This window comes from Microcaecilia unicolor, chromosome 4, assembly GCF_901765095.1.
Source record: "Microcaecilia unicolor chromosome 4, aMicUni1.1, whole genome shotgun sequence".
Taxonomy (NCBI): domain Eukaryota; kingdom Metazoa; phylum Chordata; class Amphibia; order Gymnophiona; family Siphonopidae; genus Microcaecilia; species Microcaecilia unicolor.
The window spans coordinates 245259603-245286083 of NC_044034.1; the positions used below are offsets into that span (position 1 = coordinate 245259603).

At 41.3% G+C, this 26481-nt stretch overlaps 1 protein-coding gene across 1 annotated transcript in view; it reads left to right on the plus strand.

The window, feature by feature from the left end:
• The window catches only part of ABCC4 (ATP binding cassette subfamily C member 4), a 520751-nt gene that overhangs the window by 380836 nt on the left and 113434 nt on the right, over nucleotides 1-26481 (plus strand). Inside the window, exons 23-25 of the mRNA XM_030201377.1 lie at nucleotides 5310-5420; nucleotides 17697-17797; nucleotides 23076-23267. Of these exons, the coding sequence (XP_030057237.1) occupies nucleotides 5310-5420; nucleotides 17697-17797; nucleotides 23076-23267 (404 nt within the window). The remainder of the gene's footprint in view (nucleotides 1-5309; nucleotides 5421-17696; nucleotides 17798-23075; nucleotides 23268-26481) is intronic.

The window sequence follows — 26481 nt, forward strand, 5'->3', positions numbered from 1 at the left end:
GCAAGGGATGCTGTGCAATCAACACAGCTCTATGATACCCCATTCAAACAGCCTCAGATGATAGCAGGACCAATGAAGATGGACTAGGAACTGCTGAAGCCTGAAACCCTTCCAGTGGGGGGTCCCAAAACAGGCGCTGAGGGAACCACCCAAATCTTTCTCTTCTGCTTACCCATATTGAACAGCAAGTACTGCACCAACCAGAAAGTGCCAAAACAGCCAAGCGCATCGACAGGTATATCCTATCTTGACACCATCTTGGATTCAACTAGCCTATTATGTTAATCCTAAACAGTTGAATCTTGCAACTCTTAATGACTGTCTAGAGAGTTGTACGGGGGACAGAAATTTCACCCATCCCCGCCTGTCCCCACTGGAATCTAACCCATCCCCGCCCAATCCTGCAAGTAATCTCCTCCATCTCCGCCTGTCCCCGCAAGTAATCTTCTCCATCCCCTGTGCTTAAAATAACCCTGCTTGTGGTAAAATAACTCAACTTAACTGTAGCCCATCTTGATAATTTCCCCTCTCAATGCTTATGAGGATTTCAATGTTATCAACCGTATCCATTAATTTTTTTAGTGCTATTATAATTGCCATGGCACAAGGAAAGGATAGGTAGACTGGCCTGGCACTACACTTCCACGGGATCTCCGCATGACCTGTGTCCATTCCAGCGGGATCCCCATGGGAGTCCCACGGGAACCACAGGATTCCCACTAACCATTGGGCTGCTCTTCCATTCCCCATTAGGCCATCCCTCCTCCCTCAGAAGCACATATAGCATCTACTAGAGATTCTGCTTTTTATATATTAGATTCTTTATTATGGAACCCTTTACCCAATTATCATCGTACTGAATCATCACTGCCATGAGAAAGTTATTCTTTGACTTATCTAGTTGGCCAAGCATATAGAAAGGAATAGGACATGTTGGTGGAGTGTGAAGAATGTGTAGCACCATCTGATTGTGAGTTTCTTTCTTCACTTACTATATTGTTTTAATTTTTTTATATCATTTTGATTATTTTATATTGTAAACTGCTGATACCTGTTGAATGGCGGTATATGAAGTTTGGCAAAAAAACATTTAAACAAAATCTTTGTCCTTTATGTATGTCTTTTATGTCTGTTGTTTGAATGAGTATCCTTTAAGTTCTAATACAATATAAGCCCTATTTTGCATAAGGGTCAGCATCGGAAAGGGGATACCCAGGTTGGGACATTCATATTTCCCCTGTATTTTATAAAAGGCTCTGCTGAAAGTGGTTCCTTTTGCAAAACGTGTATATAAATGCTGGTAGAAACCTACATGTGTAGAAATGCATCATCACTTGTCTTTTTTCTCATGTAAGTATTGGTAACTACATGTGTAGGCAGCAATGCTTACATGAACATTTACTAGTGGGCGATATAGATGAATTCAGTTTGCTAAATACCGAGATGAATCATGATGCACACAATAATGAACCAGCATCAACAACTTGTACTTAATTCTATCATGTATGTATTCCCACTGTAAAATGGGAACTACTCACACAATTTTTGCTCCCACCCAAATCATGCTTCCTTGAAATCTGTACGACATGGATCATCTGCGCGTATAAGTAGCGTTTTTTTTGAAATCGCAACTGCATGGGTATGCCAATTTACATGTGTGAGTGCCACTATTTAAACATGTCGAGGTCAATATTCAGAGTGATTTAACTAAGCCAAATGCTAATATTGAGTAGCGCTTAACCAGAGAATGCCATTGAACCTTAGCTCTGACCATCGTGGCAGCCTCAGGTTAGTGCTGGGGCGGACTCAGAAGTTATCTGTTAATATTCCCACCCACCTTCTTAATGCCATCTCTCCTACTCTTATTCCTTTTATCTGTCACATTCTCAACCTCTCACTTTCCACTGCGACTGTCCCTGCTGCCTTTAAACATGCTGTGGTCACACCTCTCCTTAAGAAGCCTTCACTCGACCCTACTTGTCCCTCTAATTACCGACCCATCTCCCTCCTTCCTTTTCTCTCCAAATTACTTGAGCGTGCTGTTCACCACCGCTGCCTTGATTTTCTCTCCTCACATGCTATTCTTGACCCACTACAATCTAGTTTTCGCCCTCTCCACTCAACCGAAACTGCGCTTACTAAAGTCTCCAATGACCTATTACTGGCTAAATCCAGAGGTCAATATTCCATCCTCATTCTTCTTGATCTTTCCGCTGCTTTTGACACTGTCGATCACAGCATACTCCTCGATACCCTGTCCTCACTTGGATTCCAGGGCTCTGTCCTTTCCTGGTTCTCTACCTACCTCTCCCTCCGCACCTTTAGTGTTCACTCTGGTGGATCCTCTTCTACTTCTATCCCTCTGCCTGTCGGCGTACCTCAGGGTTCTGTTCTTGGTCCCCTCCTCTTTTCTATCTACACTTCTTCCCTTGGCTCATCAATCTCATCCCATGGCTTTTCCTACCATCTCTATGCTGATGACTCCCAAATCTACCTTTCTACCCCTGATATCTCACCTTGCATCCAAACCAAAGTTTCAGCGTGCTTGTCTGACATTGCTGTCTGGATGTCTCAACGCCACCTGAAATTAAATATGACCAAAACCGAGCTTCTCATTTTCCCCCCCAAACCCACCTCCTCGCTCCCCCCGTTTTCTATTTCTGTTGATGGCTCTCTCATTCTCCCTGTCTCCTCAGCTCGAAACCTTGGGGTCATCTTTGACTCTTCTCTCTCCTTCTCTGCTCATATCCAGCAGATTGCCAAGACCTGTCGTTTCTTTCTTTACAACATCCGTAAAATGCGCCCCTTTCTTTCCGAGCACTCTACCAAAACCCTCATCCACTCCCTTGTCACCTCTCGTTTAGACTACTGCAATCTGCTTCTTGCTGGCCTCCCACTTAGTCACCTCTCCCCTCTCCAGTCGGTTCAAAACTCTGCTGCCCGTCTCATCTTCCGCCAGGGTCGCTTTACTCATACTACCCCTCTCCTCAAGACCCTTCACTGGCTCCCTATCCGTTTTCGCATCCTGTTCAAACTTCTTCTACTGACCTATAAATGTATTCACTCTGCTGCTCCCCAGTATCTCTCCACACTCGTCCTTCCCTACACCCCTTCCCGTGCACTCCGCTCCATGGATAAATCCTTCTTATCTGTTCCCTTCTCCACTACTGCCAACTCCAGACTTCGCGCCTTCTGTCTCGCTGCACCCTACGCCTGGAATAAACTTCCTGAGCCCCTACGTCTTGCCCCATCCTTGGCCACCTTTAAATCTAGACTGAAAGCCCATCTCTTTAACATTGCTTTTGACTCGTAACCACTTGTAACCACTCGCCTCCACCTACCCTCCTCTCTTCCTTCCCGTTCACATTAATTGATTTGATTTGCTTACTTTATTTATTTTTTGTCTATTAGATTGTAAGCTCTTTGAGCAGGGACTGTCTTTCTTCTATGTTTGTGCAGCGCTGCTATTGCGTTGTAGCGCTATAGAAATGCTAAATAGTAGTAGTAGTAGTAATATTTAGTGCCAGGCCCAGATATGTTTATTTTTGTTAGGGTTGTGATATACTGCCTTATCTTACAGAAGATCAAAGGTGGTGTACAATACTGAACATTATTAAAATGGAAAGGCACTCTATTTAAAATAGCAAAAAGTAAGAAAGCATTCACACATAATAAATTGAGAGAGAGAGGAGGAGAGGGAAACAGGGAAAAAGGGAAGAGGGTGGGAAGGGAAACATTCAGGCTTATTTTCGAAAGAGAAGGGCGCCCATCTTTCAACACAAATCGAGAGATAGATGTCCTTCTCCCAGGGTCGGCCAAATCGGCATAATCGAAAGCCGTTTTTGGGCATCCTCAACTGCTTTTCATTGCGGGGATGGCCAAAGTTCACAGGGGCGTATCGGAAGCATAGCGAAGGCGGGACTGGACGTGCTTAACACATGGGCGTCCTCAACCGATAATGGAAAAAAGAAGGGCCTTCCTGACGAACACTTGGATGACTTTACTTGGCCCGTTTTTTTACGACCAAACCACAAAAATGTGCCCTAAATGAACAGATGACCACCGGAGGGAATCGGGGATGACCTCCCCTTAATCCCCTAGTGGTCATTAACTCCCTCCCACCCCAAAAAAATATTTTAAAAATATTTTTTCCAGCCTCTATGCCAGCCTCAAATATCATACCCAGCTCCATGACAGCAGTATGCAAGTCCCTGGAGCAGTTTTTGTGGGTACTGCAGTGCACTTCAGGCAGGCGGACCCAGGCCAATCCCCCACTACCTGTTACACTTGTGGTGGTAAATGTGAGCCCTCCAAAACCCACCACAAACCCACTGTACCCACATCTAGGTGCCCCCCTTCATCCCTAGTGGGGTACAGTTTTGGGGAGTGGGTGTTGGGGGGCTATGCACCTGGGAGAAATTTCTGAAGTCCACTGCATTGCCCCCTAGGTTGCCCGGTTGGTGTCCTGGCATGTCAGGGGGACCAGTGCAGCACGAATGCTGGCTCCTCCCATGACCAAATGGCTTGGATTTGGTCGTTTGTGAGATGGGCGTCCTCGGTTTCCATTATCGCCAAAAATTGGGGACGACCATCTCTAAGGTCGACCTAAATGTTGAGATTTGGGCGTCCCCGACCATATTATCAAAACGAAAGATGGATGCCCATCTTGTTTCGATAATACAGGTTTTCTGCCCCTTCACAGGGACGTCCTGCGAGGACGTCCTCACGAGAACCTGGGCGCCCCGTTCGATTATGCCTCTCACTGTGTCTCAAAATTTACTCATAAGACCAACTGACATCTAGCCAGGGACAAAACCAAAAGCAACCTGGAAAAAAAAGGTATTTAGCTTGATCTTAAATTTTGGGAGAGATTGATCAGATCTCTTATCTGCTGCAGGTAAAGATCTGGTGCCAGGAAAAAGAAAACTGATGGGTAGACTCAACAAGGCAAGGAGAACCAGTGTTGCTGCCCTAAGTATCCTTGGTTAGCTATCTGGGTACTGGCATTGAATGTCAGTTGGGTCAGATCATGTCTAGTGGCCTGCAAGGTTTGCATATTCACTGCGAGTAGCTGGATCATCCCTCGGCACCTAATATCCAGGTCTAATTCAGCCGATGGCAGTCATCGTTTAATAATGTGCTGACCACCATGGGTTGAATATTGCCCTCTAGATGCTTCTAAAATGACTTCCTATTTATATGTGTGTGTGTGTATGAATGAATAAAGTAGAGAAATAGATGAATGTATTTTAACTCCTGTGATGTTTCTTTTTCCTTCTGTTTTACTTTAAAACAAAATCCCTCCTCAGAGTCTTGGTTCCTGTTTCTGACCACCACACGATGGTTTGCTGTTCGTCTGGATGCTATCTGTGCCATTTTTGTTGTGGCCGTTGCCTTCGGAGCTGTACTTCTTGCAAACAGTGAGTATGAAAATAAGTGCTGAAGTTAAGAGTTATGCAAAATCAGCTGAAACCGTATACTGCCTTTGGTGATATATTATAAATAACTGATATTCTGTGCATTTATTTTTATTTTTAATTAATTTTTTTGAAAGACATTATAAATCACCTTCCCCACCCAATCAAGAATGATCCAAAGCAGTGTACATCCTTGGATTAAAGGAAAAAACAGTAGTGAAAATTTAAAACGACGAGTGGGATATATGCAGGGGATGCCTAGAGGCAAGAAGAAAGAAATGAAGCACTGGGGTAACTTGCAAGGAGTGGCATTTATAACCCTAAAGAGCAATAATACTACTACTTTAAAAAGAGTCAAGGAGGGGCATGGGCAGAGCTTAATTTGTAGGTAAAAAGGAAGTGGAACTGTGGAGCCATGAGAGGCTTTGGTGGGCCAGGAACAACAGGAGAAAAAAGGACTGGATTATATAAGGGTTGGATTAGGGAGTTCTCTGCTCTGCTCCAAACTCACCACCAACCTTCCTCTTCTCTACAGGCTGCTTGGAAGGGAGGGAGGGGATATTGCAGAATGTCCTTGCTGCACTAGAGTCTGAAAATAAGTGGTGGAACTGTATTCCAGGGTGTTCCCCCACAAATTAAACCTTGGACATGGGGGGAAAGAACTGAGTATTGGGGGCCTTATGGAGATTTATTTGTGCATCTGCCTAAAGTGGACAAATTGATGATGGATAGATTGGGTGAGCCGTTTTGGTCTTTATCTGACCTCATAGACTGTTATATTTTTAACTCCTTCTTTCTCCTGCTCTTTCTTTTCTCTCTCCTGGCTTTGCCTCCCACCACCCTCCGCTCCTGATTCTCTCAGGATATCAAGGGGAGAAAGCAGTCTGTAATTAAGAGACTCCTAGTTTAAAGTGAGAAAATAGCAGAACATCAGGAATCCAACTGGTACCATCAAATCTCAGGTGAAAAGGCAACTACCCATGCCCTCCCTTCTGTGCAAGGTCATGCTTTGGTTCAGCTTGAGCTCTTCTCTCACCAGGAATCGGTACCAGAACTGATAGGGTGCTTAGAGCCCCCAGAGGTTGTATACAGAGCCTTTGGCCCCTTCCTTGCTGTGTTTGCTGCTGGTGCCTTCTGCTCATCTGATCAGTGGTGGTTGCAATTCACATAGCTCGCAGAGTTGCAGGTCTTGCCTGCCTTTCTGTTTGCTTCCTTGCCACTGCTAAAGAGGTCTTTTAGATGTAATGTAAATAAACTGAGTCCATGTGGCTCGCAAACCTCCATGCAGCTGGGAGTACAGTGTTGGCTAGGTTAAAGAGAGCTACCAGCTCCTGATTTTGTCTCAGCTGTTTTTTGAAGAAGAATCATGCTTAAATAAGAAAGTGAAGTACGTATTTAGGCAAAAGCAGAAGCAATTATAAAAAGGGGAAAAATCCAAGTGAAAAATGTACAAAGTCAAGCCATTGGAATGTAAGAGACGCCAACAATCTTAGTAGACTGGCCACACAGACATCCCAGCAGAACAGTGGGGCACCCTAGGGGGCACTGCAGTGGACTTCATTTAAAAGCTCCCAGGTACACGTCTTACCCTTACCCCTTTATATTGTTTGATAAGCCCTCCAAAATCCACCAAAGTCTTACTGTACTATACACCACTACAATAGCCCTTATGGTTGCAGGTGTCACCTATATGTGGGTGAAGTAGGTTTTTGGTTGGTTTTTTTTTTTTGGGGGGGGCTTACATTTTCCACTACAAGTGTAACAGAATGGATTATGGGCCTGGGTCCATAAAAAGAAGATGACTGCACTGCACCGACCACTAGGCTACTCCAGGGACTTGCTTCATGCTCTGATAGGACTGGCCACAACATCTGAAGCTGTCATAGAAGTTGGTATGTACTGTTTCTTTTTCCCATCTTTTGGGGGTGGGAGGGGGTCAGTAACCACTGGGAGAGTAAGGGAGTGAGTCCTTCCTTTATTCCTCCAGTGGTTATCTGGTCATTTAGGGCACTCTTTTCTGGCTTAGTCGTTGTTAAAACATGTCTAGCTCAAGATGTCTTAGTTTTAGTCCTGGACGTTTTTGTTTTGTTCCATTATGGCAGAAAAACATCCAAGTGTTAGGAATGCTCAAATCCTGCCCTTAACATACCTCCAACGTGCTCCCTTGTGATTTGAATGCACTGCGGACGAATAGCATAGAAAAATGTTTAGAAAATGGGTTTCGAAAATAGCAATTTGAATGTTTGGCAAGCAAAACGTCCAAATGCTGCTTTATGCCACTTTTCAAAACATTGTTGTCTTTCGGAAATGAGCCCCATAGCTAGCTACTTAATGTTATTGAGGTATAATCATGTATATACCCTGTGTTGATTTTAGGTTTTTTGTAATTTCTAAGTTGAGAGGCTTCAAAGTGAAAATTAGTTAAGCATTTAGGAGCTACAATATTGTATTAGTATGTGCAGTACCTGCACAAAATAAAAATGTAAACCACTTTGATTGTACCACAGAAAGCACTATATCAAATCCATGACTCTTTACCGTTTTTGACCCCTTTGATAAGAGTGCATGTACTTAAACGTGTACCATGGGTAGGCTTTTCCAGGGAAAACGAATAGGCAAAATTGGGGCAGGGTGAGACCTATATACATAGAAAACACCACAGTTACACTTCTTTATAGCTGTTGTAAACATATACATAAAGACATGTAGATTCTTCTTTGACATTCCTCTTGGTCAACCTTTTCTAAAATTAGCCCCTTGGAGAACTGTCAAAGAAACATACTAGTCTTCTGGCATATAGAAGGAAAATGTTTCCTTCATTCTGGCATTTTACGTAAATCTGGAAAAATCCAAGCTCTTTAGAAAATATACATTTTAATATTGGAGAAACAAGTACGTAATTGTATTAAGATTCTGTTTATATAAGTAGTGTTGCCCAACTAGTGTATTCTTCTGCAGATCTTTCAAAGAGAGCAGTTAAAGTAAACCCTGTAGGGAATAGCACAGATCTTTTAAGCAATGCCGACACAGCCCATTCATTGTGAATGGGCTGTATCGGCCTCAGTGCATGGCAGTCGCTAGTGTGGCTTAGTAAAAAGGGGAGGGGGTTAATCTTTAGTCTAAGTTTAGTTTCAGTTTCTTTCATAGTTCAATGGACTAACTTTGTCTAGAGTTGGTGAAATTTAGTTTAGTTTTTTTTTTTTTAATTAAGCATAATATTTATCAAAGATTTCCAAAGATACTACTTTCATACAATTATATTATACAACGAGAATACTTTTCACATTGGGGGGAGAAGGCACTAGAGAGCTGTGGTGTATGGACGCAGAGTAACTCCTGCTTGCCCAGGGGAAAAAAATGTTGAGCGCTTATCTTTTCTTTGTTTTTAGTCTCAGTGTCCGCTTACCTGTGTGAAGATGTCAGGCACAAAACCTTTAAAAAACCGAACAGTCCTTCCAGTTCTCTTTTAGCATTTACAGATGGAAGTGAGATCTAGTCTGGATCAAGATTTTTGTAGATGTATGGCTGATCCTGGCCTTACGCAAAAAAAAAACTAAGATGCCTAATTATATATTAAAACTAATTGCAAGTCTAAATTTTTAATGTCATTTATAAATATTATATAGTGCTGAGAGTGAAGAAGTGCCTTACACCAAAAGGTATAGGTGCCATTCAATGCACTGTCTTAATACAGTCATCATACTGGATGCCCAAACCTCCCTCCGTAATCAAGAGGTTAAATTGATCAATTTGTATAGGAGTAATATATAAAATCTCTTACTGGAAATCAGTGTCTCTCCACTGATACTCTTTCAACTCAACCCCACCCCCCAAAAAAAAAAAAACTCCAAATCAATGCTAATAGAGTCTTATATATTATGATGATCAAGTCTCCTATAAATACATTAATCATGCATAAATGTCCAAAAAGACTTATGTGGGAGCATTTGATCCGATGCAGATCTCTCCATTACCCACATTCTTCACATATCCTTTGATGCAAGGTTCATGCAAAGTGCTTATCCTTGAATTTCAAATACCATCATCCTCATCTGTTCCCGACGCAGAACTACGTTTCGCCACCAACGACATCATCAGGAGAACAGAATTGTAAACCAAACAGTATGTTACTAACACACTCCTATCTATACCATCTAACACTTAAAATTTTTTTTTAATCTTATTCCAAAATTAAACATGTTCGCTTACTCTCAGCTAACAAGGGAGCTACCCACCCCTCCTCTCTGGAATGCCAACACATGCACTCTGAACCCCTTGCACTTTAAAACCTCCTGTCAAGAAAATATGAAAACTGATAGGCTCCCATCCCTGTCAAGTCACTGAAGGATCCACTCAATCTCTCTGTTCAGCCTCCCCAGGGAGACCGTGGCTCAATTTAAAATAAATTCTTGTTCTTTTTTAATTAAGATAGTGGAAACATTCCTTCCCAATTGCAATTTAACCTGAGTTAAAACTACAGATCTCAGGTCACTTTCCAAATGGTTGCAAAGCTCCCAATGGTCAACTAAAGGTGCTTCTTTTTTATGTGTTCTAAGATTACTCAAATTCTCAGCTGTCCGTTTAATCTTGTGCTTTGTCTAACCAATATACCACTTCTGACATGGACATTGAAACACATACACTACCTGAGAAAAATCACAATCTGTATGAAATCTCAATCTAAATTCCTGTCCTGTACTAGGAATAATGACTGTGTGATCATGGCATACCTACAATATACACTTCTGTGGCAACAAGTATAGTCCCCCACGTCTGTGCCATATCAATCAGAATTCCTAATTACTGCCATCTCCCCCACATTACGGGCTCTAGTGTACGTGAGTTGAGGGTTACTAACAAAGCATGAAAGTCTCCAGTTTCACCACTCACATCTCAATTTGTTGAGGCAAGACAAAACAGTGCGACAAGGCGGTGGCTGTAGCTAGAAAAGTACCAGCAGAAGAAAGGAGATGGTGATGCCCCTGTACAAGTCGTTGGTGAGGCTCCACCTCGAGTATTGTGTTGTTTGGAGGCCGTATCTTGCTAAAGATGAAAGAAGACTTGAAGCAGTCCAGAGGAAGGTGACAAGGATGATATGGGCTTGCGCCAAAAGACATATGAGAAGAGACTGGAAGACCTAAATATGTATACCTTAGAGGAGAGGAGGGACAGGGAAGATATTATACAGATGTGTAAATACTTGAAAGGTATTAATATAGAAACAAATATTTTCCAGAAAAGGGAAAGTGGTAAAACTAGAGGACATGAATTGAGGTTGCGGGGTGGTAGACTTAGGAGTAATATCAGAAAATTATTTTTCATGGAAAGGGTGGTGGATGCCTCGAATGACCTCCCAAAGGAGATGGTGGAAAATAAAAACTGTGGCGGCGGTATTCAAAAAGGAGTGGGATGAACACAGGGGATCTCCTAATTAGAAAATGAATGATATAAAAAAAAAAAACTTAAAGGGTTGCTTATGTGTTTGCATGTCAAGTGGTGCTTAGATGGAAACTCTGGCTGCATCAACTAAGGCTGGTGCTGGGCTGGCTTATTACTAACAAATTGGGGATGCAACCGTAAAATGGACCAATGATTACAAATTACTTGTTTTATTACATCCCCCCTGACGAGAATAGGGTAATATAAACTTCAGTGTGTCTTCCTCCCTAAAACGGTTGCTAATCTTTATAAAACAACCAGCATCTATTGGAGGAGTGGAGTGGAGGAGTAGCCTAATGGTTAGTGCAGTGGGTTTTGATCCTGATGACCTGGGTTCAATTCCAACCACAGCTCCTTGTGACCTTGGGCAAGTCACTTAACCTTCCATTGCCCGAGATATAAAAACTTAGATTGTGAGCCCTCTAGAGACAGAGAAAATACCTGTATATAATATCTACAGTGCTGCGTACATGTAGTAGCACTATAGAAATTATTAGTAATAGTAGATCTATTGGCATTTGTTGCTCATTTGTAGGCACCCGAATCAGCCTATTTGGGTAACCCCTCTGTCTAAATCTATCTATCATTTGATAAGCTTGATCCTTAAGACTCCTGAGTACTACACAATAACTTAATCCTCTGAAATTGCCCCACTGGAATACCATACTTCAACCTTTTACAATGATAACTACTATAATGAAGGTTGGTGTTCCTATCTGTGGGTTTTTAAAAACTGATGTTTGAAAATGACCTTCCCAATATCGTACATGAATATCCAAAAAAAATCCCCAATATCTTGTCACTCAGTGTGCGAAGTAAATGTAATATTAGGATCACAAACATTAAGATGATGTAAAAATCTTTGCAAACCACTTATATCACCTGACCGTATCAAAAAAAACATCATCAATGAAGTGTTTCCGTAGACAAATATGTTCAACAAATACAGACTGATACACAAAGAGGGGCATAATCGAACGGGGTGCCAAGTTTTCCTGAGGACTTCCTCGCAGGACATCCCGGCGAAGGGGCGGGGAAACCTGTATTATCGAAACAAGATGGACATCCATCTTTTGTTTTGATAATACAGTCGGGGACGCCCAAATCTCAACATTTAGGTCGACCTTAGAGATGGTCGTCCCCGGTTTTCGGCGATAATGGAAACCGAGGATGCCCATCTCAGAAATGACTAAATGCAAGCCCTTTGGTCATGGGAGGAGCTAGCATTCGTTGTGCACTGGTCCCCCCCTGACATGCCAGGACACCAACTGGGCACCCTAGGGGGCACTGCACTGGACTTCAGAAATTGCTCCCAGGTGCATAGCTCCCTTACCTTGTGTGCTGAGCCCCTCAAAACCCACTACCCACAGCTGTACAACACTACCATAGCCCTAAGGGGTGAAGGGGGCACCTACTTGTGGGTACAGTGGGTTTTTGGTGGGTTTTGAAGGGCTCACATTTACCACCACAAGTGTAACAGGTAGAGGGGATGGACCTAGGTCCGCCTGCCTGAAGTGCACTGCACCTACTAAAACTGCTCCAGGGACCTGCATACTGCTGTCATGGAGCTGGGTATGACATTTGAGGCTGGCAAAAAATATTTTTTAAAGTTTTTTTTTTTTTTTTAGGGTGGGAGGGGGTTAGTGACCACTGGGGGAATAAGGGGAGGTCATCCCCGATTCCCTCCGGTGATCATCTGGCCAGTTCGGGCACCTTTTTGAGGCTTGGTCGTAAGAAAAAATGGACCAGGTAAAGTCGGCCAAGTGCTCGTCAGGGACGCCCTTCTTTTTTCCATTAATGGCCGAGGACGCCCGTGTGTTAAGCACGCCCCAGTCCCGCCTTCGCTATGCTTCTGACACGCCCCCGGAAACTTTGGTCGTCCCGGGGACGGAAAGCAGTTGAGGACGCCCAAAATCGGCTTTCGATTATGCCGATTTGGGCGACCCTGGGAGAAGGACGCCCATCTCCCGATTTGTGTCGAAAGATGGGTGCCCTTCTCTTTCGAAAATAAGCCTGAAAATATTTTTCAAAATCTGCCATATACAAACATGCAACTGTGGGAATAGTTTTTTGTAATAACTAACCTATCTATCTGATTCAGAAAGCTATTTTATCCATAGAAGTCTACAATTCCTGAACATGCCTATCTATAATATGTAAAGCTGTCTGTTGAGAGACATTGGTGTAAAGTGCATTAACATATAATGTCACCAAAATAATCGACTCTTGTCTATCAAAATTAAATGATTCCAAGATTTGCAACAAGTGTGAAGAGTCATATATAAAAGACTCAAAGCATGATATAGAGGGTTGGAGATGGTGATCCAAATACTGAGAGAAGGGTTCAAATAAATATTTTTTCCTGGAAAACAAATGAATAGGCGATCGCATATAAGCAGCCTTGTTCATGATTTTCTATTTTCATCTAATAACTCACTGCCTAGTTTTAGCAAACTTCTATTTACTCTGCATTCATAGTCTGATCACTGTTTAGTATCCTTTTCCCTAAAGTGACCATCTGTAAGTACAGCTATATCTCCATTAAAAGACTATCCTAGAAAATCAATTGGTAAATATTGATGACCTGCTGAAAAATGCAGGATCTTTCCTGAAGAATTTGCAGCTCTTGACAAAGACACACAAGCCGTTGTTTTGGAATAGCATTCTTCAATTTGACCAGCTCTCTAATTTTGCAGAGCACACATTTACTCTGCACCATGGGCAGTCTGGATTCAGATTGAGATACAGCATGGAAACTGTTATGAATGCATTACATAGTGAACTTGATGAGCAGTTAGACAAAGATCATGCAGCTCTGGCTGTGTCTCTGGATCTATCTGCAGCATTCAACCTTATTGGCCACTCTCCTCTTCTCCATGGGGATTTCTGGTACTGTTCTGCAATGGTTCAGTTCCTTTTTTCATGGGAAGTTTTTTGCAGTATCTTCAACTTTGTTAATTTTTCATTCACATCCCCTTCACTGTGTGTGCCGCAGGCTGGCACCACTATTTAACATTTTTCTTCTTAGCCCATTGGCTCTCATGCTCCAAGAATCAGCTTTTACATCTAAGCAGATGATATCCTCTTACTCACTTACACAGGTCTACTCTCCCCAGATAAGTCAATAGCTTCTTGGATTACTGGCCAGTTGCTCTGACCTTCTTTTGCACCCTTTCTTTCAGGTACCCCTATTACAGTGGTTACCATATCTGGGTTTAAAAAAGGGTTGGACAAGTTCCTGGAGGAATAGTCCATAGTCTGTCATTGAGATGGATATGGGGAAGCTACTGCTTGCCCTGGGATTGGTAGCATGGAATGTTGTGTTTTTATCTATCCCTCTCTAGACCCCCGCAGGACCCTTCCCCACGGAGGTGTACAGAGGGTTTGCTCTTCTAAGATCTTGTTAATCACCCCCTCCCTGAATTCCAGTGACACCCCATTCCATGGTGTTATGTCACGGGGTTCTAAGGAGCGCCTCCGGTCATGGAGGCGCAGGGGGGGTGACAGAAGGCGCAGTTCAAATCTAATTCCCATGACCACAGCTTTCTGTCTATCTGGATCTAAGTGAATCTTTGGCCATTTATGTTCCCACATGAAATCTATGTGAGTGAGAAATCTTACTTGTGTGTGTAGTATTCTGTGAAACAGGTGGAGGAGAGAGAATAGATTGAAACAAAGACAGAAACAGTTTAGTGAAAGAAATAGTCTTTTATTCTCACCCAAATCAGGACTTCAGTTTGGTACATTCATCGGACAGATTCTGGATTCAACCGGCCAGAGCTTCGCTCTTTGGAGACTTGTTGGGGAAAACGTTCCAACGATAGCTCTGATGCCCACTTCTTATATAGTATTTTCAGTACATACAAGTCAATTGGAGAGGGACTTTTTTCTCTAATCTTGCTTCATCTCTGAATCACACTTAACCGCAGATCAGGTGCCCATCTGCCCCTCCTCTCAAAGATTTCTTCATAGTGCCAATTTCAACACTTTTAAAACCTCTTTCCTAATACTGAGAGAGATCTGTGTCTTTATATCTTGTGATACTGGAAGCCATTTTATAAAGACAAACTCCATTTTAAGAACCAAGCTTTTTACCATTTTTGTCATTATTTTCTACATCGTAAGTGTTACACTCAATTTGAAAGTTGTACCAGGTTTCATTAAGACTCACCAAGCAGTCCTGCTCTTGCAGGCTCTCTGCTATAAGGCCATCAGCTGGTTATCAGGCCTAGTTAGTGCTTTTCAGCTGTTTTAAGCTGTGTAGCTTGGCCCACCACCATTCCAGTGGATAGGTCTCAAGCTAGAACACATATTAACAGTTGCTACTAATCTGGTTTCTGCCAGGTACTTGTGACCTAGATTTGCCACTGTTGGAAACAGGATACTGGGCTAGATGGGACGATTGGTCTGACCCAGTATGGCTATTATGTTCTTATTAAGTACATTGGTGTGAACATCAATTGCAAACTTTTCATTTGTAGCACAGGTTTCTTCAAGTCAAGGCCTATTTCTTTACATAAGATCAGGTCACTTTGTAGTCTGTTAGATGACAAATCCCTCCATACTTTACTACATGTTTTAATAACTTCATGCCTGAACTAATATAACTTTGTCTTCTCGGGTATCTGCCATTTACAACTCAAGTGTCTACAACTGATCTGATCAAAAATGCAACATTCAGGCTTCTGTGCCATGCTAGTACTCTATCAGAACCATTGGCTGCTGGTTAAGTTTTTTTTATGTCCAATTCAAAATTTTAATACTAGTTCATAAAGTACTTTACTCAGGTATCCCACCCTACCTCTCTTCAGCGGTAATATTTCACGCCCCTACTTGGTTATTAACGCTGCTTACACATTTTTCATTTAACTACACCAGCTGTGTAATGTGCCATTTTCTTTGTTGCCCTAACACTCTTGGAATCTCCTTTCTCTTGTATTGTGATAGAACATTCTGACATGAAATTTTATGCAGCACTTAAAATTCACCCTTTTTCTTCTGCCTTTGCCATGTCTGAGATCCAGAGCCCCAGCAGCTACTCAGGTTATTAGTGATTGGGCTGTCTGATATGCTCTATGACACTCTGTCCCTACAATTTTGGACTTATCTTTTCTTTTCCCCTTGTCTTATATTTTAGATGGAGTTCATTTTCCATATGCCTCTTCAATCTTTTTTTATGACTACAATCCACCCCAGGAAAGATGTGGTATAGCAAATAACAATAAACTGTAATTAAAATTTTAGATACTATTCCTTCTTGTGTAACATATACAGTTAAACCAATCAATGATCACCCATGGTATCATGCTTGGATATGCCTGCTTAAAAGGCAAACTTGTCATGCTGAAAGGAATTATACAAACTATATAAGGCAAAGATTAATCAAGCTGAAAATGATTCCTGTTCAAACTTGATTTGCTTTCAGAGGACCCATTCTACTTAGCTTTTCAATTTTTTATTTCAGTTGCCTAATCCAGAGCCTTCCAAAAGAGTGTCATGACATCTAAATCCGACTTTGGACATTTTACTACTACTACTTATCATTTCTATAGCGCTACTAGACGTACGCAGCGCTGTACACTTGAACATGAAGAGACAGTCCCTGCTCAACAGAGCTTACAATCTAATTTGCAGAAAATGTCCAAACCTGCAGTAGCAAACATAGATAGCCATGTTTAAACCTGAAAAATATCAATCCTTTTTTTTCAAAAATGGCCATTTGTTAGACGTTGTTGTGCTCAGTGCATCTATCGTTTGGACCATTAAAAAAAAAGTCTCAGTGAAAAATGCACAAAATGAAGCCATTGGGATGTAGGAGGAGCCAGCATTCTTAGTACACTGGCCACCCAGACATCCCAGCAGAGCAGTGGGGCTCCCTCGTAGGCACTGCAGTGGACTTCACATAAAAGCTCCCAGATACACATCTCACCGTTACCCCCTTATACTGTATGGTGAATCCTTCTCTCCAAAATCTATCAAAAACCTACTGTACCCAACTGTATACCACTATAATAGCCCTTATAGTTGAAGGGGTTACCTATAGGTGGGTACAGTAGGTTTTTGGTGAGGATGGGAAGGCTCACACTTTCTACCACAAGTGTAACAGAGTGAGATATGGGCTTGGGTCCCTATTTCTGCAGTCCACTGCACCGACAACTAGACTACTCCAGGGAACTGCTTACTGCTCTATTAGAACTGGCCATAACATCTGAAGCTGACATAGAGGCTGGTATGTATTGTTTCTTTCACATCTTTGGGGGGTGGGAGGGGGTCAGTGACCACTGGGGGAATGAAGGGGTTCCATGCCTGAATCCCTTCAATGGTCATCTTGTCATTTAGGGCACCTTTTTGTGCCTTATTCTAGACAAAAACATTTAAGTTGAAGCCCTGGATGTTTTTGTTTTTTATCCATTATGGCTGCAAAATGTCCAAACGTTAGGAACGCACAAATCCTGCCCTTGACATGACCCCTTGTGATTTGGATGCACTGTAGATGAATTGCATAGATAAACGTCTACAAAATAGGTTTTGAAAAAAAAGTGGTTTGGGACCTTTTGAAAAAAAATATGCCCAAATGCCGCTTTATAACACTTTTTTGGATGTTTTTCTATTTTGGGTTCTGTAAGAGATTGCTGTGGTCAGTATACATTCTTGTTCTACAATCCTATTCATAATGTGTTCTTAAATTCTGAGGGGTAAGTATGTGACTGTACACTTTGGAAAGGCTTCCTTCCATGCCCTGTTTAACGTGTATTTTTTTCTGATTTAGGTTGAAGAAAGCACATAACTGAATGTCTGTGTTTTTTGGTTGCTATGTGTAATTTTTCCTTCATCCCACAGATCTGGAAGCAGGGCAGGTGGCCTTGGCCTTATCCTATGCCATCACTCTCATGGGGTCATTCCAGTGGGGAGTTAGGCAAAGTGCTGAAGTTGAAAATCTGGTAAAGATTTATATGCAAATATTTTATCATTTCAAGCCCTTTTACTATTTAATAACCAGAAAGCAAATGTGGATGCAAACTAGATTGTGATGTTTGTCTGCAATTCAACTAAACTAAAAAAACCAAAAAGCTTGTTTGTTTACAGTTATTGAGGATTAAGACATGGTATTCCACAGCATTTTAACACCGGGATGACTGCATTGTTAGTCATTGGCTATCTTTATATTTTCCCTAAGGTGTGTTTCAAGTTTTTCTCAAGACTGTTCCACTTCAGTGTTTTTTTATTTTATTTTATTCTTTATTTATCAATTTTAACATTCATAATTTATACTTATGAGTGATAATACACAACTCTGAAAAATAAAAACCAAATAGAGTCTGCAAATTAACATTGCGCAATAATATTCCAAACTAACACCCACAAATTAGGTAATCAATCCAAGACATTAAGAAATACGATACAGTGCTAAACATTAAGCACACAAAAGAAAATTTTTATATCAAAAAGAACAGCTTGATTCCCGAGCGGCTAACTCAGCTCTGCCATACAGTGTTGCATATGTGACTAAACTTGTACATTAACCTCTTCTCTGCTTAATAAAAAATCCTCGAACTGTATTGGGTCAAAAAATTGGTATTGCTTAGACTGAAATTTTATCCTACATACACATGGAAATCTTAAAAGAAAATCTGCGCCTATAGCATTAACTCTAGGACGTAAAGATAAAAATATCTTACGTCTCTGTTGAGTATCTCTAGCTAAGTCAGGAAAAACTCTAATTTTTGAACCCCAAAACTGGGAGTCCAAATGCCTCAAAGAAAGCTTAAGGACTGCGTCCCTATCCATCTCCATCGCAAAAGTTACTAATAATGTGTTTCGTTGAGTGATAACCTCAAGAGAAGATTCTAGGAATGCCGTAAGGTTCATTGTATCTTGTTGTAAATTTTCTGGTGGTTTCCCACCAGTTTGAATATAATAAGCACGTGTTATGGCCGGCAACGAATTCTCCGACATTCCCAGAGTTTCCATAAAATATTTTCTGACCATTTGAATTGGTACCACCAAAGGGGACCGAGGAAAATTTATGAAACACAAAGTCAGTCTTGTAGATTGATTTTCCAAGTACTCCAGGCGTCGTGAGGTATAGTTCTTGTCTTTAACTAAAGATTCTCCCAAAAGTTCAAGTTTTTCAGTTTTTTCTGACAGCCTTTTAACCTCAGAGACTTGGAGTGTATTAGTTTGTATCTGATTTAATGCTGTCTCTGAGAGAGCTTTTATGGTCTCCATATTTTTCAGAATTAAGTTTTGTAAAGCTGATTGAGTAGATGAAGTTAAGTCCCACAGTGACTCTAAAGTCACTACAGCAGGTTTTTCTATCTTTCCCACCAAAAAATCTGGAAGAGGGGCCTTAGAAGCTTGCTCCAAAGTACTCACTGTTTTTTTCAAAACCTGAGCAGCTGTTACACTTGGACAAGCTTGGGCTCCAGTTGTCAGCTCGTGCAGGCTCCCTCCCTGTTCACCTGGTTCTCGTACAGAGGCCATGGCTCCAGGGCTTGCATCCAAAGCTTCACTTCTGGGTTGCGGGGGTGCTGCATGCTCGACGGGGCTCAGGGAAGCCCCGTCTACGCTGTTGTCTAGCGCCAAAGCGCCAGCCCCGGCAGAAGGAGTCAACGCCAACGCGGGCCCGGACCAAACACGGAACTGTTCCAGCGTTGTCTGGCGCGATTGGGGCATTCTGCCCGATACATGGGGAGCCTCTCAGACTCTGCCTCTCCTCTTACCAATCTGCAATCGGGTAAGGTTCGCAACCAGGTTGGCTCGTGAGCAGGTCAGAATGCGTCCATTTAGGCTGTTCAAACAGTCGCCATCTTGGATCCTGATTCCACTTCAGTGTTTTTGTGACGCATTGACATACCATTTGATTACTTTGGTTTTCAAATTCAAAATAAAACTCCTGAGGCAGGCACATTTTGCTGAAGCACTGTGCTGTGTCGAGTCTTGGTTTTTCATGAATAAATCCTGTGTATGACATTTTTCGACTCCCTTGCATTTTTGGAAGCGTCTACTACTCCCTTGTTTAATCCCCTATGACATAAAACCCAAAAGGGGAACACTGTATGCATAGGTGTTTCTGGAAGAGACATTTGGGTGAAAATGGCGCAGATATATGTATGTGCTTTATGTACGGTCTGTGCCAGAGCCGGTGGTTGGGAGGCAGGGCTGGTGGTTGGGAGGTGAGGATAGTGCTGGGCAGACTTATACGGTCTGTGCCAGAGCCGGTGGTTGGGAGGCAGGGCTGGTGGTTGGGAGGCGGGGACAGTGCTGGGCAGACTTATCCCTGAAGAGCACAGGTACAAATCAAAGTAGGGTATACACAAAAAGCAGCAAATATGAGTTATCTTGTTGGGCAGACTGGATGGACGGTGCAGGTCTTTTTTTTTTGCCGTCATCTACTATATGTAAAATACTCATCTACACAACACACAAGTGTAAAATTTAGTTGAACATTTTTGTGTGGAGTTTGGACACCCCTACATTCACATTTTATAAAATAGGCATATTTTTTGAAAATTCTTTAGGCACTCTGTTAAAACCCCCCCACAAAATTATCCCCAAAGTGTACCACACATACTGTGGAAAAATAGAAATAATTTAACAAGAAATATCAAGCTCTTAAAGAGTTATACAACTAATTATGAGTATTATACCTGACACATTACATCATTTCGCATGAACCTTGACAATATTTGTGTTTTTTTAAAATTTGATTTAGTTTAATATAATTTAATCCGATTAACCATTGTTTTAGCTCAAGGCATGATACAGCAAAATCATTAAAAGGTTACAGTAAAAACTATAATGGCACAGGATTTTCCTTGCTTTGCAAAATAAAAGAATATATCCACTTTTACAATCACATAAAACATAACCCCAATTGCCTAACTAGACAAAGATGCTGTCTAGTTGATAAACCAGCATACAATCATAATACTTTATTATAGACTGTGATACTTCTTAAACAGCTTTGTCTTTAGATCTGGACAACATTTCTCATACATCTCCTGTGAATGTAGGTGTACAAGTAAGGAATTCCATAACCAAGAGCCAATACCATCAATACTTCTTTTTTTTTGCCAGGATATTAGGTTAAACTTCAAACTGAAGGAATGGTGACTTTCCACTGATCCTCAGAACGTAACCTTCATCTGGGGACATAGCAAGACAGCCAAGAGACCATAAAAGATTAGTTTTGTGTGAGAACTTACTCCAGGTGCCTCACAAAAAATGTATGAAAATACAAGCAACTCAAGAGTTAAATGTAGTTTAAGCAGTAAGAAAATGTAGCTGTATTTTAGATGCTGGATGGTAGTTTGTTCCACATTGTTGGTGCAGGAAGGGGGATAGTATAGAAGAGGTGGTCTGCTTTATGCAAACTGTGGAGAAAAGACTGTATAATTAGTTCTGTGTATTCATACTGCATAATAAATTGATCTAAAGAAAACCGATTCCTAAGCAGCACAAAACGTTTCTTACCTGATGTGGATATGTAATAGAAGAAAATACTGTCTGACTTCAGAAATGATAATGACTGTTTTGCCATAGTGTTGCTCTTTGCTAAGTAATTGAGGGGTCCTTTTACTAAGGTGTGTTGAAAAATGGCTTGCGGTAGTGTAGGCGTGGGTTTTGCGAGTGCGCCGATCCATTTTTTTTGCGCGTCTGTAAAAAAGGGCCCCTTTTTTTGCCGAAAATGGACGTGCGGCAAAATCAAAATTGCCACACGTCCATTTTGGGTCTCAGACCTTACCGCCAGCCATTGACCTAGCAGTAAAGAATCCGGGCGATAATGACCTACGTGTGTTAAATGCCACTTGGAGCGTGTCCATTACACGCACCCGAAAAAAAGATATTTTTCAGACATGCGTATTGGATGCGCATCAAAAATGAAATTACCGCAAGAGCCGTGTGGTAGTCGGGCAGTAACTCCACTTTGGCGTGCGTTGGGCATGCGTAGATGCTTAGTCGTCTTAGTAAAAGGGCCCCTAAATGAAAGACTTTTCAAAAGTTTTACTGATTCCTGGTTATCTCATATTTGGTTTGGTTGAAAAAGTGACCAAGAGCATTTAGCATGCATCTCTGCTCGGTTGAGCTTTTTGGATTTTATCTTGGCCAAAGAGAGAGAACATGCAAAATTAGTAATTGAAAGGAAGAATATATTTTCTGTCTTAAAAAAGAAGAATTAATAAATGAGGACTGTATTACAAAACAAAAATATTTTAATGAAAATCACTTTAAAAAGAGAAATTCTGTTAAAGGTTATCATAAAAATATAGAAAGAAATGTCTACTTTCAACAAGTAAGTACTTAGAGATAAATACCAAATAAGTATTCATATATCGGACCAGAGAAGCAACAAATCTGCCATAAGAGGATAATTTTGTAAAACTTTTCCCACATAAAACACTTCTTATAAAACTAGGTCATACATAAAAGTATGTGCAGTAGAAGCAGGTGTGTATTTATATTGTTTATAGAGGGAAAGAAGGATGACATTTGATACACCACCTTTCTGCGGTTACAATCAAAGTAGTTTATATATTATATACTGGGGCAATGGAGGGTTAAGTGACTTACTCAGAGTCACATGAAGCTACAGTGTGGAATCAAGCTCAGTTCCCCTGGTTATCAGGCCATGGCCTAACCATTAAGCTACTCCTCCTTGCCGAGTACGCATGCTCATCATGTCAGATTATGCTAATACTCTGTAACGGAACAGAGGCACCAACGTTCTGTTATAAAAAAGACTCCTTCCGTAAGGCCTTGAGGTGACTAAATGGAGCTGCCCAGTCATAGAATTGCCTCCTATATGTGTGGCCCTTTTACACGTAGAACCCAAATCTCTAACTAAACTTAGTTTTCTTTCTTGTTCTCTCACTTTATTCCCTTTCTACAGCCAACATTTCTTTTATGCTTGGTTAGCCACTACCATGGTGCAATACTTTGATTAGTCTACCTTTCCCTTTGCATACATTGCTTGGAAAGACTGTGGCTGTGATAAAATATCTGTCCTTAAGATCTTTTAAGATGCTTCCATTGAATATAAGTACTATATGGGCAAGTCACTTAACCCTCCATTGCCCCAGGTACAAATAAGAACCTGTATACAATATGTAAGCTACATTGAGCCTGCCATGAGTGGGAAAGCGCGGGGTACAAATGTAACAAAAATAAAAAAAAATATGTAAGATTTTGTTCATTATTTATGTAAACATTTTTCAGATGATTTCAGCAGAAAGAGTTTTGGAGTATACACAACTTGAAAAAGAAGCTGACTGGGAGTCGCCAAAACGTCCACCAGTAGACTGGCCACATCAAGGGATGATAATGTTTGAAAATGTCAGTTTCACATACAGCTTGGATGGGCCTATGGTCTTAAAGCACTTGACTGCTCTCATCAGATCAAAAGAAAAGGTAGATTTGTACAGCTTTGAATGTTTCGGAAGTAACTTAATACCAGAAAGATTCTGGTATTCTGTTTCTTTCTTTATTCAAGGTAACCTTTGGGGTATGCCAATTTTGTGGGGTCGTTATTCAAAGCAATTTTAACTGGCCAGAAATGGCTCCTGTCCTGTTAAGTTGTTTGTTAAGGTAACTGCATAAATGGAACTGCATAAAAGTCAGTCCTATCTTTATGCGGTTCACCATAGCCAGTAAAGTGCTGAATATCGCACTTAGGGGATCTTTTACTAAGGTGCGCTAGCATTTTTAGCTCATGCTACAAATTAGCTGGTGCTAAATAGAGGCGGCCACATCAGTGTCTGCAAGTGGCCCTAAGATGGGCTTGGTGTCAACAGACTCACAACACCCTAGAATTCTCACTCTCAAGGAAACCACAGCATTATCAGGGTACAAATTATATCGTAATGATAGTGGATCAGATTGGAGGGGGGTTGCGCCATATGTTAAATAAAGTAAATAAAATAAAGTTAATATGATTGCCATGATATTCTTATGCACCTTATCTGTATCTATATTCTGAAATTCTTATTCTATTAATGTGAATGTCGTAACATTTTGTAAGACACATTGAGCCTGCAAATGGGTGGGAAAATGTGGGATACAAGTGCAGCAAATAAATAAATAAACATTCTACACAAAACAGACACCAGCATGGAATCCTTATGGATAGAAATTCCATGTGTGAAGGGAAATAGTATACTCTTAGGGCTATACTACCATTTGCCAGGACAGAACAAACAAGACAGATGAAGAAATGTTAATAAAAATTAGGAAATCTGGAAAATTGGGAAACAGTATAATAATGTATGTTTTCAGTTTCCTCACGATTGACTGGATAAATGTCATATTAGGGAGTGCTAGGGAGGTAAAATTCCTATCTCTCTCTATAAAACGCACCTCCAACGTTCTGAAGCCTCCACAAGTCCCAACGTTCTAAATGCATGGTGGTGAAACCCGGAATTCGCCCATGAGTGCTGGCTCTGCCCCCCGGAGTCAAACGTCATGACATCGAGGGCGGACCAATGACACTCAACCAATCGCATCGCGAACCCGTTACTAAGCGACAGAACGTGACATAAGACACATCGCGGAACAATGAAAACCAGCAGCACACAGTTGCTACACGACGTCAACAGCAACGCTAAAAGGAGCATATAGATCTCTGCTCTCCACACAAACAACGGACAAGGAGGGCATAGGAGGGAAGGAAAAAAACCCAGCACATACACACACACTCTCATTCTTAACTGGCTATAATGAGCAACTGACCTGCCACTATCACAGGGACTGCTAGCACCTCTCTCTCTCTCACACACACATACACATGGGACACAGAGGAGATGGAAGACAAGGAACGAATCGTTGGGTATTGAGGGGGCGGCAGGGGAGATAAGGCAAGAACTGCCTCAAATGTTTGTGCTGTGCTATGTACAATTATAATGCTGTTTCTTCATTTTGACCCTACCCTTTCACACTCTCTTTCACACAGACGCACACACACACACACTTATGCACACTCTCTCACACAGACACAAAACACGCCTCAAATGGTTCAGCTGTCCTATGTAAAATTTCACTGCTGTCTCTTCATTTTCACCCTACCTGTGCACACTCTCTTTCACACAGAGACACACACACACACACTTTCTCTGTGTCACACACACAGACACACATACATATACACACTCTCACTCTCTCTATAGCCTTGCTAGCGCCCGTTTCATTTCTTTACGAAACGGGCCTTTTTTTACTAGTATGTAATAAGTGACTGCTTCTTAGAGCAACTGGTCTAGGAATCGACAAGAGGGGGAGCTATTTTAGATCGCTTTTTTTCTCCTCTTCTTTTCTTAGTCCCCTTCCCTTCTCTTTTCTTTAATCTCTTCTGCTTGTTTTTAGCTTATGTTAACCACTTACATTCCTACGTGCAAGCCATTAACAGTATATAAAAAATAATAAATAAATGGTCTGTATTGAAATCTAGTGCTTAGTATGAGAGGTAATGGTGTTGGGTCCGCTGGGAAACAACAGTCATAACACGATCAAATCTGGAGTGAAGTCACTAAGGAAATCTATTGTAGCAGCATTTAATTTTCAAAAGGTCAACTATGACAAAATGAGAAAATTGGTTAAAAAGAAGCTAAAGATAAAAGCCGCAAAGGTTAGAACTTTAAATGAGGCATGGACGTTATTTAAAAATATCATCTTGGAAACTCAGATCAGATGTATTTCGTATATTAATAAAGGTGAAAAGAAAAGCAAAATGACAGCCACCATGGTTAAACGGTGAAGTGAAAGAAGCTATTAGAGTTAAAAGAACGTCTTTCAAAAAATGGAAAAAGGATTCAAATGAAGAAAATAAGAAGCAACATGAGTACTGGCACTTTAGATGATAAGGAAGGCTAAAAGAAAAACTTGCCAACTCATAGTAATACATTTTTCAGGTACATCAGAGATAGAAAGCCTGTGAGGGAATCCGCGGAACCGTTAGATTATCAAGTAAAAAAGGGGCACTCAGGGAGGCCAATGCCATTGTGAAGAGACTGAATGAATTCTTTGCTTCAGTCTTTATGGAAGAAAATGTAAGAGAGCTACCTGTACCAGAGATGGTTTTTGAGGGTGATGATGCAGTGGAACTGAAAGAAATCTCGGTGAACCTGGAAGACGTACTGAGTCAAGTTGACAAATTAGAGTGGTAAATACTTGGACCGGATGGTATACACCCCAGGTTACTGGTAGAACTCAAACATGAAATTGCTGATCTGCTGTTAGTGATCTGTAACCTGTCATTAAAATTGTCCGTAACAGCTGAAAATTGGAGGGTGGCCAGTGTAACACCGATTTTTAAAAAGGGTTCCAGGTGTGATCCGGGAAATTACAGACCAGTAAGCCTTATGTCAGTGCTGGGCAAAATAGTGGAAACTTATAAAGAATAAAATTAATGAGCACATAGATGGCACCCTTTGTACCTCTCATGGTAAGGCAAACATGGATTAATGGGACAGAGTCGGCATGGATTCAGCCTAGGGAAGTCATGCCTCAACAAATTTCTTCATTTCTTTGAAGGCATGAATAAACCTGTGGATTAAGGTGAGCCAGTTTATGTAGTGTATCTAGATTTTCTGAAAGCTTATGACAGTCCCTCATGAGAGACTTCTGAGAAAATTTA